Source organism: Loxodonta africana, chromosome 19 (assembly GCF_030014295.1).
Source record: "Loxodonta africana isolate mLoxAfr1 chromosome 19, mLoxAfr1.hap2, whole genome shotgun sequence".
Taxonomy (NCBI): Eukaryota; Metazoa; Chordata; class Mammalia; order Proboscidea; family Elephantidae; genus Loxodonta; species Loxodonta africana.
Genome location: NC_087360.1, coordinates 32,925,109 through 32,942,157, shown reverse-complemented (window position 1 = coordinate 32,942,157; position 17,049 = coordinate 32,925,109). Strand labels below are relative to the sequence as shown.

Genomic DNA, 17,049 nt, shown 5'->3' with positions numbered 1-17,049 from the left:
ACTTGGTATCACCTTGACTTCTTCTCCATTTGAAAGTTTTATACCTACACCATTTATTTCCTTTTATTGTTTTGATGTTGTCATCATTTACAGATTGACGTCTCTGTTTCCCTGTTTTAAGTTTGTGAGAAAGCCATCCCCTGGAGCTGACACCCTGAATTTGGACTTGTAACTTACCAGGTTGTGAGAGAATCTAGAATTTCTCTTTGTTAAAGCCATCCACTTGTGGTATTTCTGTTATAGCAGCACAAGATGACTAAGACATGCACCTACCCTATGATCCAGCAAGTCCACTCCTAGAAATTTATCCCAAAAAGTGAAAACTTTCATCCACAAAAAGAACTTGTTCAGGAATGTACTCAGCAGCTGTATTTGTACTAGCTGTAAACTAGAATGAATTCAAATGTCCAGCAACAAGAGAATGGATAAACAAATGATGTTGTCATGCAATGGGATAGTACACAGCAGTAAAAAGAAATGAGATACATACAACCGTATGGATGAATCTCATAGACATTATAGTGATCCTAAGAGGCCAAACACAAAAGAGTCCATATTGTAACATTACATCTGGAAGAAGTTTCAGAAGTGGCAAAATAAAGCTATGGGGTAGAAATCAGAACCGTGTTTGCCCATGGGGACAGACTAGAAGGGGGCATGAGGTCAGTTTCAGAGTAATGAAATGTTATACAGCTTAATTGTGTGTGGTGGTGGTTTACATATGTAAAACTCATGAAACTGTAGTATGAAGATCTATGCATTTAATTGTATGTAAATCTTACCTCAATTAGAAGAAAAAATAATAGAAGGACCACTATGATGACACTGGTTTCCAATGGCACAAGGAACCCCAGGGGCACCAGGTTCTGATGCCCAGTCCCCCAGCTAAGTTGGAAAGGTCTCTGAAGCATCCATATTCATCACATAGGGCACAGCCTCACCAGCAGGGCGAGAAAGAGATCGCTTTCAGGAAAAAGACACAGGCCTCTGAAAATACTCCGGAGGGTTCAGTGCTGCATTTCTAGGGCAACTTCCAGTATGGCGGCAAGGTAGGTGGCAGAACAAGAGACCCTGACATTCCTGGCTCCAGGGGAGGCTGTCATGCAGATTCAAGTGCAAGGAGTACAGGGAGGCTCAAGAGGCTGACAGTCCTCCGTCAGCTGGCATCACCTCTCCTGGGCTGCATGTCACTGTTCCCTTGCTGACCCTGGTTCTGGGGGCCGCAGTGCTGACAACAATCCTAAACACCTCAGAGCCAATGTCTGGGTTCCAGTGTCCTCTGCCTGACCACTGTCTCTGGGCCTTTCAGTTCAAGCAGTTACATCCAGTACCCTACTAGTTGGCAGCACTTCCCAAATAGGGGCTGTGGGCTAGGTAGGGTCTCCCAAGCTTGCCATTTCTCAAGCAAATCTCAGCCTTCATGAAGCTGTTTCTTCATCTGTGAAATGGGCTGATTTCTGCCTCCTCATCAAAAGAGAACCTTGTCACTTGCTTGGCATTTGGTGGGCTCTCAGCAAAGTTAGCTCACTCCACTGTATGCGTGAAAAGGCAACATTAGGCCCTGTTAAGGATGCAGCCCACAGGGAAGCTAAAAATCATTTAATAATATATATACAGAAGATGGCTTGAAAGAAAAAAAAAAAAAACCCAAAACAATGTGGACCCAAAAAGTCCTTTTCTGATGGATTCGCCCACTTGGATTAGTCTTTTGCACAATCCCTGCTGGTTCTGCTGATGGGCCCCGAGATGGCCTGAGCTATTTAGTGCCTGAGGTAAGCCGAATTCTCAGGAACTCCCCCTCTTCTTTGAGGGAGGAAGTTTAAACTATCAGGTCAATTAGGAAAGATACAACCGAAAAATCCAAATTTCATTCACACTTCAGGGAGGTGTTTCCCGGCTGGATGCCACTTTTATTATTTTTGGCTGAGGCAGCTGGAAGCCCAACAGACCCAGTGAAGGTACAATGTGATCTTTGATTCTCGTTTCAAGGATCAAAGCAAGTGAGTTTGGTGTAAATGCAGATAACATTTCAGAGGCTGTTTCATGAAAGGAGTCACTAGACCAGGGCAGAAAGGGAGCTGCTGTGTTTCTTGTGTGTTTGCCTTGAGAAACGTTATTTTTCAGTGAATTCTGCTGCCCAGTGCCCCAATGACTCCTGGCCTACATCCAGGCTCTTAACTCATGGGGCAGTAGGTCCTGGGCTTGGGGCTGGTCACCTTTCTCCTTGTAAGGGGCTGGTACCCTCTCCCACCTCTTGTCCAAGCACAGTGGAGACACAGAGAGATGGTGTGGGCAGTCCCTGTATCCATGAAGAGCACCCAGTCTCATCCTCTACTCACTTTTCTGAAGTCTCTGGGTGCTGACTGGGCATGCCACTCCTGAGCAGCAGGCCTGGGCTTGGCACAGCCCTGTGGGGAGGCCTTGGCAGCCTGCCCTCATTGTCCTCATTGGGTCCAGCCTCACCAGGTCTAGCACAGCACCAACCCACCCACGATGAGAAAACCTATAGGCTTCTCACCAACCACCTCTCCACAGTTCCTCCCCTGCTAGCCCCTGGGCATGCAAGTGGAGGGTCCTTGTGGCCAGCTGGGCCCTGCCCTCTCACTCCTGGGCTGGAGATATGTAGAACTAGCCCCTAATGACTAAGGTCTGGTATGAAGACTCATTAGGAGGTTTCCAGCAGCCGGTACTGGGTGGTGAGACTGTGCTGGCATGCCATCCAAGCTATCCTAATGAGGCGTGTATGCCCAGCCAACTCCAGCCCCTGTAGACGCTCTATGCCCAAATCCTTCCCGGTGGCCTCAGCGTCCCTGTGCTTGACTCAGCATCCCTCTTGACCCTCAGTAGCCACCCCCACCCCCCAACGCCCACAGTCCCCAGCTGACTCGAGGGCACTAACAGCAGGCTGCAGCAGCATCACCCCCTCCGACTCGGCAGGGGCCAGAGGGTCGCCGAGTGTCGACCGTGGCTCTTCCCGCTCTCTCTTAATTCCGCAGACCCAGCGCATTCCCACCCCTCCCGCCAACCACCGCCCACCACCCACTGCCCACCTCTGGGCTTAGGGCGAGGGGCCGGAAGGAGACAAGCTGCCCGAGCTCGGCCCTTCTGCGCCTGCGCACGCGGCCCAGCAGCTGTCTTGGCATCGGGCACGGCGCCGGGCTAGGCGCGCGCTCCCATCACTCCCCGCGCCGCGCTGCTGCGCTGGCAGTGTTCGGGAGCGCCTGCGCGGCTGTGGCCCAGCTTCGCATAGCGCAGGCGCGGCGGGAGAAGCGCGCGCGCGCGCGCGCGGCCTGGCTGGGTGGCCGGCTTGGACGCGCGGCGAGCTAGCGCGGGGACGTAGGCGCGGTCGCGCGCACGCAGGGGGCGTAGCTGCATTGCCCTGTCTGGCCCTGGGCGCTCTACTGCTCCGAGCTGGTGTCCTGTACTGTGGCCAGAGGGTTAGTGGACCCGCAGGAGTCAGGCGGCCGGTGGGAAGAAAGCCCCGTATCAGACCCGAGATTATGCCCTTCCGCCCCGCCCCAATTCCCTGTCCGCGGAGAGGGCGCTCGGAGCCATCACCTGGTCCTCGGTGCCCTGCCGGCTGGCGAGCCTCAGTTTCTCGACTGGCGCTCGGGGCTAGAAGGGCGCCTAGAGACATTTTGGGGCCCTTCACCCTGTCTCGGGAGGTCGTGCCTGCGCTCCACCTGACGGGGCCCGATCTTGTTCTCCACTTTCTAGGTGGCGCGTGGACTCGTCCTCCGAGGGAGGCCCATGCGCACCGTCTCAAGCTGCAGTTCCGTGGACCCCCTTCACTGCGCCTTGGGTGGTGGCAGGTAGGTGGGATTCTTGATGCAGTAGGGCTTGTGAGCTCGTATTCCCGAGGTTTCCTGCATGGCGGTTGCCGGGGGTGCAGTGGCCTGTCCTTAACTTGCTGTGAGGCTTTGGGCAAGTCTTTACTCCCAAGACCCCTGGGTCTCCGAGCGGAGAACGCTCTAGCGTTTTAGGCGCTGCCTTTGGCTTTGCCTACGCAAACACGCTTGCGTCGTGGTACCTGCTCCTTCAGTAGAGCGCTGTCTAATCCAGGAGAAGGGCCGAAATTCCACAATGACGGGCAGGGTGGAGAGAGAAGCGGGAGAGGCTGATCTGCTAGGGAGGCTGGGATGGCCAAGGTTCTCCAAGTGGGGGGAGTCAGGCCCAGGCTTAGGAAGTTTCAGGCGGAATCAGGGCTGGCAGGCACAGGGGAACCTTTTCCCTAAGGCTGCAGGGAACACAGAGGCATGCTTGTGAATGGGCAGGGTGACAGCTAAAGTCTCAGTGGGGAGGAAGGTCGGGACTGGGAGAAGGAGGGGGCAGAGACCTGGGTAGACTGCTTAAACTCCAAGTGAGTCCTGGATTTGTGGTCACTGCTTATTTAGAGCTCAGCAAGGGACTGGATTGGATCTACTCACATGCTGCTCTGTGGGGCACTGCTGCCAGTAGGCCCTGGTGTATTCTTTTTTTGCAGTAGTGTAAGAAGCTATGGTCAAGGGCTGTGCATTCTGGTGGAAGACCCCCAGAGGGGGGATGTACATGTGGGGTTCCAGAATGATTGGGTGGCAGGGGTGCTGGTGGCCTTGGCAACTTCCAGCCCTGCAGATCCACCTGTAAGGTGCTGGGCAGAAAGGCCCACATAACTGTACCTCCTTGGGGAACTCACTCTGATGGGCGTAGGTGAACACATAGGAAATTGTGCAAAGGCGTGTGCAGGCCATGACACACCTTGGTATGAGCTGGAGGACCACTGGGCTATGTCTGCAAGGTTGTTGGAAAAATTGCACATGGAGGGGTGAAGCAGAGCGTTTTGTGGAGGCCATGAGTGTGCTGGCTTTGCAGCAAGACTGGGAGGTGACTGGAGCCAGCTGGGCAGTGTGAGAGGAGGAGGGCTTCACAAACTGGAGGAGAACTGTAACTGTGATGGAGCTTGTTTTCCCAGTCTAGGTTTCTTTGGCTGCTCAGGGTTGGTAACTAGCACATGGAGGAGGCGGGGCAGGTCTGGCACCTCGAGGAGGGCTCTCCAGCCCCTTTGCAGGAGTGACTTTGGGGTGGTGAGAGAAGATGCAGCAAGGGGGATTCCAGGGTTTTATGCTGAGGTGGGGAGCAGGACGTCAGTGCTGTCTGCTGGGCTGGGGAGAGGAAGGAGGTGAGGCTGTTGCAGGAGTGGCATTACCTGCAGGTGCACTGTGGTGGGGAGAGGGGGGGGAGGTGAGGCTGGGGCGGGAGTGCACTGCAGTGGGGAGGGGGGGGGAGGTGAGGCTGGGGCGGGAGTGCACTGCAGTGGGGAGAGGGGAGGGAGGTGAGGCTGGGGCGGGAGTGCACTGCAGTGGGGAGAGGGGAGGGAGGTGAGGCTGGGGCGGGAGTGCACTGCAGTGGGGAGAGGGGAGGGAGGTGAGGCTGGGGCGGGAGTGGACTGCAGTGGGGAGGGGGGGAGGTGAGGCTGGGGCGGGAGTGGACTGCAGTGGGGAGAGGGGAGGGAGGTGAGGCTGGGGCGGGAGTGCACTGCAGTGGGGAGAGGGGAGGGAGGTGAGGCTGGGGCGGGAGTGCACTGCAGTGGGGAGAGGGGAGGGAGGTGAGGCTGGGGCGGGAGTGCACTGCAGTGGGGAGAGGGGAGGGAGGTGAGGCTGGGGCGGGAGTGGACTGCAGTGGGGAGAGGGGAGGGAGGTGAGGCTGGGGCGGGAGTGGACTGCAGTGGGGAGAGGGGAGGGAGGTGAGGCTGGGGCGGGAGTGCACTGCAGTGGGGAGAGGGGAGGGAGGTGAGGCTGGGGCGGGAGTGGACTGCAGTGGGGAGAGGGGAGGGAGGTGAGGCTGGGGCGGGAGTGGACTGCAGTGGGGAGAGGGGAGGGAGGTGAGGCTGGGGCCGGAGTGCACTGCAGTGGGGAGAGGGGAGGGAGGTGAGGCTGGGGCGGGAGTGGACTGCAGTGGGGGGGGGGGAGGTGAGGCTGGGGCGGGAGTGGACTGCAGTGGGCGGGGGGGAGGTGAGGCTGGGGCGGGAGTGGACTGCAGTGGGGAGAGGGGAGGGAGGTGAGGCTGGGGCGGGAGTGCACTGCAGTGGGGAGAGAGGACTGTGCAGAGCATTGGAGGAGGGGCGGCAGGAGGAATAGAGACTAGGCAGGACTGTGGACTCTGTCCTTCAGTCAGGGGTCCAGTTAGCACCTGCCTGGTGCCTGGTGCTGTGCAGAATGCTTGGAAAGAGGGGCTGAAATATAAAAGAATCTTATGACACGGTCTGTGTACTTCACAAGTTTGAAGTGTTTGGGGAGCCTAGGGTCTAATTCTCAGCCTACTATGAAGCGTAGTTTATAACTTGCATGATGTGTAGTGATTGAGCGTGTGGTTTCTGGATCCAGGCTCAACCGCTCCACCACTTCCCGGCTGTGTGGCTGCAGACGGGTTACTTCACTACTCTGCGCCTCCATTTCTAAGTGGATACAGTGGTGGTAATAGCACCAGCCTCATCAGGACATTATCAGTATTGGGCACAAATTGAGTCCTCAGTGAAATGTTGCTTTTACCATTCTTCTTAAGGAGCCCTGGTGGTACAATGGTTAAATGCTCAGCTGCTAACCAAAAGGTCGGCAGTTTGAACACACCAGCGGTTCCACAGGAGAGAAGACCTGGTGATTTGCTCCCATAAAGATTGCAGTCTAGAAAATCCTGTGGGGTAGTTCTACTCTGTCATAGAGAGTCACTATGAGTTGGAATAGACTTGTGATTCCCTGACAACCCAGCCAGGAGGTTTCAAGGAAGTGCAGGGGGTGCCAATCCTGCCCCCTTTCCTTCTCCTGGGATTGACAGCGTCTGCCATACCCTTGCCCTTGAACCGTCACAGGCAACATTTACCTGGCCACCCTCCTAGGGCAGGCCCACTCAGCTCTCCTGGCACTAGGGGTTTGTCTGCTTGCTGCCTCCTCCTGCCAGCCAGCCCTTTGGGGATGGCTGGGCCTGTTTCTGTACTTCCCCACCTTGTTTTTGGACAGATTGCCTTGGATAATGGCCTACATCTGACAGTCCCATCAGCTTTTTTCAGCTCTCCTGAAGCCGCAGCTGTCAGCGCCCCATCCTCATCACTTGCCTGAAGCAGCCTGGGTCTGCCACACCCCCGTTCAGCCAGTCTCTATCCTATCGCATCCTTTGTTGCTTCTTCGGCCCACGCCTTCCCTCCTTGCGCCACTATCTTTCCCTTCCTTCTCGTAGTCGGTGTGGCAACTCTACCAGCTCCTAGCATGCCTCGTGGTCAGCGCCGTGAGCAAGGCCCTCGTCATCCCATTTGGGCAGCAGCAAATTACACCAACACACACCCTTGGCAGCTGGTGGACTAGGCTTCTAATGGGGTCGCCTACACCCAACTTGTGGATCCTTGGATTGAGCAGCCCTGCTGCAGGGACTCCGTGTGCTTGCGCACAGCCACGGAGCAGAAGAATGTGGCGAGCACTGCCCCTGGTGGTGAGCCTACAGAGAGGGGCTTTCCTGCTACATGCCTGCCCATGCTGCAACCCCCAGGATGGACTTCACTGGGTGCTGGGCTCTGACCCAGGCACCTTTGACAGCTCCCCAGCTGCTGGACTGCTTTCTGGCCCAGCCAGGAGATGACATGTCCTTCCACTTGGAGCACTACCAGGATAGCCTCAGCTGAGTCTGTGATGCTCTTGGGTGCCTGACAGACTGGGCCTGGGCCTGTGCCCTACCTCAGCAGGGACCTGCTTATGCCTGACGATTATGAGCTCTTCTGCTGGGATCTTGAGGAGGCGATCCAAGACCCGCACAGTTTTGCAGAGTACCATGCTGCAGTGCCCTGACCCCTACCCCACCCCTGGCCTCGAGCCAGCTGCCAGTGGCCCCGCATCTACCTGTGGTAAGGCAGTACTAGCTTGGTTCTTGGAAGCGCTGGCTTTCAACATAGGTGCTTCTCCTGGGCCTGTCCCAGCCACTCTGACCACCACTTCTGTTTCCGGTTCTAACTCAACATCCAGAAATGCTCCACCTGAGTAGCAGCTGGCCAAGGAAAACAGGCCTGAGGCGCACCCTGCCTTGTGTGATTCTGCAGGTGGCACTGATCCCATTCCTGTGGGGCCCACCTCCCAGCTAGACGAGGTGGCCCCCAGGCCTGCCCCTGTACTTCCAGAATCTGCTAAGCCCCCTGCACAGAATACAGATCACCCGGAGGGTCCAGCACCCAGAAGACAGAGGAGGTTTCTGAGAGCAGGGAGGCCTCCTTAGGTTCCCCACAAGAGGCAGTGGAGGCTCTGGAGATCCCAGTAGAGCCATTGTTATCTACTGTTCCCAAACCAGCAGCCCTGGACTCTGAACATGGCCCAGGCAGGTGCAGCACTAGCCCTCAAGATAAAATGGTCTACTTAGCCAAGGAGCCCCATGGTCCTCAGTTAGGACAAAGTGACATTGCCATATAACTCCAGACAACTGAAAGGAGCCCAGTGCTGCTGGGGTGTTGTCCTATCTGCTGGCCCTGCTCCTGGGTGAGGAGTAGCACTTGTTTTGAGCCCTACCCTGTCTGAGCACAAACATCCCCCACTCCCCCGGCCGCAGAACATTGGCCTGTGCCCTAGCCTTCACTTCCCCAACAGTTCAAGGGGCCATCTCCCACTGGGTTCTTAGCTATATACCCACACCTCACCTGGCAGTGCCATCTCACCCAGGCTATTCCTCCTAGTTGGACAGAGTTCTTTAGATCGGTTCCCATCAGATGTTTGCACCATCCCTTGCCCCCTGCAAACTGGACCCTCTCTATGCTTTTCAACACGGGGAGGCACTGACCTGGGGCTGCCCAGCTTGCCCTGTTTGCATCTACTCTCTTCCCTTTCTCTGCTCCCTGTGATCTCTGTCCTCTTGGCTGGAATTTAAGAAGCCCTCATGGAGGAAATGGCCACTTTGATTCTTTAATATGAATAGGATGGCATCTTGGCAGAGAAAGATGAGTCCCTGGGGGCTTATCAGCAGCATAGGCCAGTTGGGATGTCCGAAGCCCCCTTGCCAAGCTCACTACAGGTAATTTCTCCTCCTGTGTTACTTAACATTCTGGAATTCTGGTGGCGCTGTGGTTAAGAGTTATGGCTGCTAACCAACAGGTTGGCAGTTCGAATCCACCAGCCACTCCTTGGAAACCCCACAGGGCAATTGTACTCTGTTTTATTTCTATATGTTTTATTTTATTTTATTTTGGAATCGACTTGATGGCAACAGGTTTTGGTTTGGATGTTTAACATCCTAGTCACAGCTGGTGGCGTAATGGTTAAGCGTTTGGCTGCTAACCAAAAGGTTTGCAGTTCAAATCCACCAGATGCACCTTGGAAACCCTATGGGGGAGTTCTACTGTGCTCTGTAGTGTCACTATGAGTTGGAATTAACTCGATGGCAACAGTTTTTGGTTTGGATATTTAACATCCTAGTCACAGCTGGTGGCATAGTGATTAAGGGTTTGGCTGCTAACCAAAAGATCAGCAGTTCAAATCCACCCCGTGCTTCTTCGAAACCCTATGGCGCAGTTCTGTTCTGTCCTACAGGGTCGCTGTGAGTCGGAATGGACTCAGTGGCGACGGGTTTGGTTTTTTGTTTTAGTCATAGCTGGCTTTCTTCTGAAGTTGACATGGTTTTTTATGTCTCAATGCCTTTGCACGTGCTGTTGTGCTGCCTCCCCACCTGCTGTTTAGCAATCCTTGTCCTCGCCTGTGTACTCTCTTGCACATTGCTGGTTCAGCACTGAAAACCCTAATAATGTAAATACTTGTGTCTCCCTGGTAGACTGTGAGCCTCTAGGGCAGGGCTCATCTTAGCTTTGTGTCGTTGGTACACAATTGGTGCTCATTAAATGTGATGGATCGATGACTGAGTCTGGTGTGGTTGTTTCATCAGTGGGAGCATTGTGCCCATTCTGTCAGGAGCAGAGACCCCAGCTGCAAGCATCCCCAGCCAGGATTGTTTCTGGTAGGGAATTTGAAGACCAAAGGCCGGCTTGAAGGAGTTGGGGCTAAATAGGTGGAAATGGAAAGCTTGGCAGGTGGAGGGTACCCTTGAGACTGACTTCTCAGAGCTGGAGATGAGGTGAGGAGCAGGCAGCAGACTCTTGCTATGAGGCCTAGGGCCCAGAGGATTGGAATGAAGAAAGACCTGTTCTATACAAGATGGGTTTTCTAATAATGAAAGCTGAGCATGGAGGCTCCCTCAGGCCAAGTTTAACACAGGATGGAGGTGCATCCGCCCTGTGTGCAGAACGCCTACCCTGAGGGGCGACTGAGCAAGAATTTCAAACTCTTTCCATTTTGCAATTATAAAAACAAATCCACAAAAGAAAATCCTCCTGGAAAGAAAGAAGAAAAACTAAGAAACATGAACTAGAACTAAAACCAGTTATTTGGGGGAAAACAATAATGAGCAAACATTTGTTAAAAATTTTTGAGAAAAACAAATTGTTGGGATTATTTCGCGACTGTCAGAAAGGCTCTGGGTTCAGATGGTTTTATGTGTGAATACTTGAAGACACAAATGCCTTGCAAGTAAAACTATTACAAATCTTGGAAATAGGTGGAGGCCATTTTTGGAAATCTAAATAACTGATAGCAAAACAACCAAGCTGAAGAAGAAAACAATGCACAGTCTTGATCTTGATTAGATGTGTGAAATCCTGACATTGTGGCCCAGCCTCAGTGCCTCTGTGCTGAATTGCTCCACTGTACCTCCAGAGGAGGGTGCAGCCCCTGCTATTGCTCAGGTCTGTTCCTTCCTTTTTCAGTCCTAGGACAGACTGCTTCCCTCCTTCCCTGTCTGTGGGTCTGGTATTAGTGACCAAGGTCCTTGGGTTGAGCTGTTAAGGCAGCTCTGGCAGTAGACCTTGGGGTGCTGTCTGGGTTGGATGGCTCTCTATCCCCTAGTTGACCCCCTACTATCTTGCTGGCCTCTGCCTGGGCTGCCTTTCCCCGTCTTCATTCAGTAAACATAAAGTGAATACTTGATTGAGAGTTGAGAGGATGGGAGGGATCTGGCCTGGCCTTCCAAACAGGAATTGCATACAGTGGTGCAGAATGATGGCATGTCTCCAGCCTGCGGTGGTGCCTTGCCTTCTGGCAGATGTGATAACCTAGCTGCTTTCTCGTTCCTCAGGTGAGAAGAAGTACAAAGGGCAAGAGAGGAGGCTCTTCTCCTTGCAAGTGGGAGGATGGTCCTTTGGACCATTCACCACTCCTAGGTAGCCAGCACTGGTCAGAGAGAGGACCTGGAGGATGGGCGCTCTGGGCATTCCAGGAGAGCAGCAGAGTCTAGCAGGGCCTGCCACCTTCCAGCGCATCGTGTCTGTCCCTCTCCACCCCTGAAAATATCCAGAGATTTTCTCTCCTGGGGGCAGAACATGGCAGGCATTATGGGAATGTTTTTAAAGTACCTGTCTCCAAGGAACATTCTATAAAAGGCAATACTGAGGACAAGGTCCTATGAGATATATTGAAACATAAAACTTCAGTAATTAAGGTAGGTGGACATTGGTGTGGGCAGGTGAACAGGGAAGAATAGATAACTTTGAAATACAGTTAAATAAAGATTGGGAATTGAGTGCATGCTAAAGGTGTTTCAAATTATTGGGGGTAAAATGCAATAAAAGGAGTTGGGACAATTGATCAGCCATCTGGAAAGTAGTAAGATGATACCTACTGCGCTCTTTATGTCAGCATGTATTCCAGGTGGATTAAAGATATCAATGTTAAAAACCCATAGAAGTACTACAGGGAAATACAGGTGAATTTTTTTTTTTTTTTTTTTTTTTGGCCTGTGATTGTTGTTTTGTGCTGTCACTTCCCATTCCTGGCAACTCCACATGTTACTGAGTAGAACCATTTCATAGAGTTTTGTTAATAGAAGCAGATTGCCAGGACTTTTCTTCTGTGGTGCCGCTGGGTGAGTTTGAATTGCCCACCTTCTGGTTACCAGCTGAGCGCAAACCGTTCATGCCACCCATCAGGACTTGAAGAGTTTTAGATTCCCAGAATTGCTGAAGGTGTGGAGAAACAGCTTTCTCGTCCTATTGGTGGGCGTATAAAATGCCACACTTTGACTGCGTAAAAGTTGGAGGAGTGTATACCCTGATCACTGCCTAAGTTCACGAGGGATCATGTCCAGGAATATTTGCTGCGTGGTGTCCATGGTGTCAAGGTTAAGAGCCTGGACTGAGCTCAGTCACATCTTACCTCCTCTACTGATAAGCTGAGGGCCCTTGGTGTCACCTACCTCTCTGAGCTGTTAAAATAGTTTCTACCTCACAGGGTGGCTGGGAGGGTTGAATGAGATAATGCCTGTACAGTGTTTGGCATGGGCCAGACTCTGGTAACTGCCCAGTGGGCATTCCTCCATCAGTAACAGCAAAGCTCTGGAAACAGCCCGAAGTACATCAGCAGGAACCAGGTCAATAGAGATACTACCCCATTGTACCAGTCGGGACAAGCCAGGTTGTGCCGGAGTAACCAACCCCCAGCATCTCAGCCACCAACAACATAATCTCTGCTTATTGCTGTCCCTCAGGAACCTAGAGGCGGGGAGAGAATACTGTGAGCTGCAAGTGACTCGTGTCACTCTGCCTAGACTACCATGGCCAAAGAAAGCCACAGCACCACACTGAGTCTCGCAGGACAAGAGTTGGCTGATCCTCCTGGGCCATGGACCACTCAGTATTTGAGAAAAGGAAGCATCCCTTCCGTGCAGAGCTGAGCGGGCAGCATCAAGGAGGCAGGGTTAGTCCTGCATAGATACCTGTGGGAGGATGCCTGAGGTAGGGGTCCTTGTTTTCCCTTTTTGCACCTTTGGACAGTGCTGTCATGAGTACACGTGCACATGTGCAGAGCCCCTCCAGGGTCAGGGGTCTCTCCCAAGGGCAGAGCTGGTGAGTCAGAGGAGCAGAGCCTTGGCCCTGGGTGAGGGGTGCTGTCCACCAGTGGGATGCTTTCTGTTCCTGATTTAAGAAAGCATTCCCTACCTTCATGAAGTTTTAGTGTTTTGCCCTTTGTCCTAAATCCACTTGTAATTGCACCTGGGTGACAGAGGGGTCTGTTGTCATCAGACAGCCTGTGAAAAGCTGGGCACCCTCCCTCCTCCCCCCGCCAAGCTGTGTTGAATGTGTAACATGAGTGAGAAATAAATTTTTGATGTGTGAAGCCACTGAGTTTGGGGGCTAGTGTTTTCCACAGCCTAACTGATTATGTCCTGGCTGATAGAGGATCCAATTTCACCTTTTTCCGTAGGGCACGTAACAGTCCCAGCATCCATTGCTGAACGCCATCCTCAGCACACCAGTCCACACCATCGCATATACCTGTGCTGTTTCTGGTTCCCCAGTCTGGTCTGTCCCCTACCACTTCTCTAGCTTTATAGTAAGTCCCCTCACCCCCACCCATTCTTCTTCAGATCGTCTTGTCTAGTTTTAAAAACACATTTTACTGCGTGTGTGTGTGTGCACACGTGTGCACACACACACACATACACACACAGGGTAGTACAGTGAGGCCCAGCGTACCCATTACCCAGCTCCTGCGGTTGTCACTTCTGGCCTCCCTTGGGTCCTGGGGTTGCTGTGTTGGTGGACCGCCTGGCAGAGCATGCCCTCCAGAACAGCTAGAACCACCTCATCAGTAAAATGGGGAATGTGATTTCCCTACAGAGGTGCTGAGGGTAGGGGTGTGGTCCAGTCTAGCAAGAGCCCTAGCCTGCTGAGTGCCCTCAGCAGCTGTGTTCCTTCCCTTCTGGCCCTGGTGGTCCCACAGCACAGGGCTGGGGCCTGTGAATAGTGGGGGCTCGTTCATGTGGCACCTGAATCTCTGGAGCTGCCAGTGCTGAGTGCAGGTGGACAGTGGATGCACGGCCTGGGAGCCTAGGACACTGTCCTGGGTTTGAGACGTGTATGTGTGCATCTGTGCACATGGAGATGGAGCCCTTTATTGTGGGCTGTGAGTGCTGTGGGTCTCCTGGTGAGGGAAGTGACCTGTAACAGCAGAGCCACTCCAACGACATGGAGTAAGCAGGAGGCAGACTTTTGGGTCTACATGTTGTTGAACATTCATGAACTCGGGTGCTGCCTGCTGAGTGGCCATTATTTCTGGCTGGAGAGTGTGTCTTTATCTGCAGTGCTGCTGGTCACCTGGCAGTGGGGGAGCCTTCTGTGCTTCTGAGGCCTCAGGTGCCCAGCGTCGTTCTGTGTGATGCTGTCATGCTGTAGCTGTAGCTGAGGTGCTTTGAAGGCACCAGGCAGAGGAGGTGGGTGGCCGTGCTGTGGGCCTCGAGGGCAGGCAATCCAAAAAGTGCAGGTGGGCCCAGCAGCCTCACTGTAGACTCATGCACATGTGTGTTCAGATCGCCGCAGCTTATCGTGAGCATGTGTGTGTGCCCCTCAGGGCCCTGCCTGGATATCTCTTGTGCATCTGTAGGCACGTTTATTACACGTCTGTGTGAACGCATGTGTTAGATGCACTATTGGCACATATGTATAAGCATGTGCACAGCAGACACGGTGCATGGGAGTGTGGGTGGTCAGGACTCGACATGCATGTAAACCTGACCACACTGCCGCCTGTGGGCAGACGTGACAGGGTGGGCCTCCTCCCGCTCCAGGTGGTCTTTGCTGCCTGAGGAACCACATCGGCCGATTCTCCTGATTAAGGACCCCTTCTCCAAGTGGGACCTGGTTCCCAAGAGCCTCCTGGGCATTTGCTTCCCAGGAGGTATGGACACGTCCCCTCCCCAGGCCAGAGGTGTCTACTCTCAAGGGTTGGCCCCGTTCTGCACCCTATGTGGACATGGTCTGAGCACTGTTGTCAGTGCCTGCCATAAGCTCTCCTGATGGGAGGCTGGGCAGCTGGCCGCTCTGGATGAGGCCTCCTGGCAGAAGTGAGCCTCAGGTACTGGTGCTTGCTGAAGAGCAGCAAGCTCTTCCATGTGTTCATCAGGGACAGAAGGCTGCAGCCCCTGTCACTGGCCAGATTCCCACTTCTGCACATAAGTGCCTCAGGGCAGGCTGCTAAAAATGCCCCAGTTGGGCTTCCTTCCGGCTCCCTCGCCAGGCTTCTTGGACCTGCCCCACAGCTCACCCTTCCCCCACCCAGACTCCTGGGGCGACAGACGTCCCCAGTTAGAGCTTGAGACGCCTGTTTATCCAGAGCCCCTGCCCGCCCATCCTGCTTGCCGCTGCAGCCCGCCGCCCCTCACCCTGGCATTTCCTCTTGGCCCAACCAGGGCAGCCAGCTCCCCAGCCCCAAGGAGGAGTCTGGAGCTCAAAGTCTTCTCTGCGCCAGCTCAGTGCCCGAAGCTGCAGGAAACTCTTCGGACTGTGGGGCAGACTGGCAACTCACAGTTTTTGTACCCCGGCCGGTAGACTTTCCCACTACCACAGAGGAAGGAAAAGATCTGTGCCTTTGTCTCCCTGGGGCTGACTCCTGCCACCCTGAACCCTGCCTGGCTCAGCCAACATGGCAGTCTGGTGGCCATGATGACTCAGAGTGTTGGTGGGAGGGAACGCTGACATAGGATTGTAGAGCACCGGGAAGGAACTTGGTTTGGGGCAAGCACTCGCTGCAGGTGGGTTGAGGGAAGGGCCTGTACTTGCCTCTGCAAGGTCACTGACCACACCACATGGGCATCTCAGATCTTGGTGGGGTGAACACCTGGCACTGGGCTGGGCAGAAGCCAGGAGCCACAGCAGGCTCCCCAGGCGCCGTCATTCACGGCTTCTGGAGAAGATTGGGGCCCCACAGGCTCCGGGAGAAGGGCCCAGAGGGGCCCAGGATGCTGATCCAGGATAGTGAGCTCTGCTCTCAGAGGAGCCGGGAGTGGCTGGTGATCGCAGGGGCAGGGTATTTGATGTGCACAAGTCCTTCAAGTTAGGGAGTCAGCCAACCAGTCCCCCTTGGGAGGAAAGAGAGGCTCAGGCCCAGGATGGGCCAGGGTTGCCCTGTGTCCAGGGGCTTCAGGATGGCCATACTGTTGGCTCTACCACCAGAATTGTATCTGCAGCATCTCCAGAGCTCTGCCTTGTGGGTTCCTGGCTCATGGAGTGGTGCCCTGCTAACAGGGGATGCTCAGGCTGTGCACAGGGCTCTGGGTCGGCTCCTGGCAGCCTGGGACTCCTTCCTGTACCTCTGCAGGAGCTGTTCTGAGCCTCAGTGCCAGCCTTTGTAAACCAAGGTCATGGCCTGCCTCCTGGTCCCTGGAAACGATGAGCTGGAGGCAGGTCTTGGCCTGGCCTCAGTCTCCAAGGGCAGGGGTGCTGGGGACTGTACCTTTTCACCCTCCTCACACGGATTTACCTCGGCTGCCCTGGGAGGTGGAATGACTGTGACTGGAGTGTGCAGTCCTGTTGGGCGCTGCTTTGGGGAGGCGGGTGTGGGAAGCACTGTCCTCCCAGCTCAGGGGCTGGCAGCCGGTGCCTGGGCTGGGCTATTTGCGGCGCCTGCTCGCCCTCCCTCCCGGCAGGGCCTGCCGCAGCTGCATCCCGGGAATTCCACTCTGGGATCCGCATCTTTGAAGCCAGTGCCTCCGTGCCCGCCTGGGCACTTCCAAAGGCGGATACTGACAGAGGATTCAATGAATCGAAGGTCGCCAGTCAGGGTGTTGACAGATGCCCAGCCACGATACTATTTCTGATTTAATAACAGAATGGGAGGCTGGCCCTTTGTAATAATTAGGGCTAATTACTGAGGAGGTGTTGACAGACAGCCTGAGAGGAAACAAACTACCTTTATCCAGCAGCTTAGAGTCAGATTACGGGCCCAGTGCTATCTGCCCCTCAGAAAGTCGATGCTTCAATCACTCACCGAGGCTTCAAAGGGGAAGGGCCTGACAATGCAAAGAACTGGGAAGGCCTATGAAGTGCGCCTTTGACTCCTAGTAGCCAAATGGAGCCCATGCCAGAAATAGTTTCTTTGTGCGGTTTCTTAGACTGTGCTCCGAGTGGGGGGTGGGTGCTGGCTGGCCTGTGGTGGTGACTGGTCCCCTTCCCCAGGCCAGGCCATGACTGCTGATGCCCCCAAAGCCCCAGGCCTCTCACAGGCA

At 54.3% G+C, this 17,049-nt stretch overlaps 2 protein-coding genes across 2 annotated transcripts in view; both read left to right on the top strand.

The window, feature by feature from the left end:
* The first annotated feature begins 3,722 nt into the window (after window positions 1-3,722).
* RTL10 (retrotransposon Gag like 10) lies at window positions 3,723-9,852 on the top strand. Its single transcript, XM_010598830.3, is given in 8 exon segments — window positions 3,723-3,812; window positions 7,210-7,510; window positions 7,512-7,568; window positions 7,570-7,690; window positions 7,692-7,820; window positions 7,823-7,877; window positions 7,880-8,194; window positions 8,197-9,852. Coding segments are annotated over 7 exon segments (1,176 nt in total). The 5' UTR covers window positions 3,723-3,812; window positions 7,210-7,238; the 3' UTR covers window positions 8,424-9,852.
* Window positions 3,723-17,049, top strand: part of GNB1L (G protein subunit beta 1 like) — an 86,436-nt gene continuing 73,109 nt past the window's right edge. The window contains exon 1 of the mRNA XM_003419176.4: window positions 3,723-3,812. The gene's annotated coding sequence lies outside the window, so the exon portion shown is untranslated. The remainder of the gene's footprint in view (window positions 3,813-17,049) is intronic.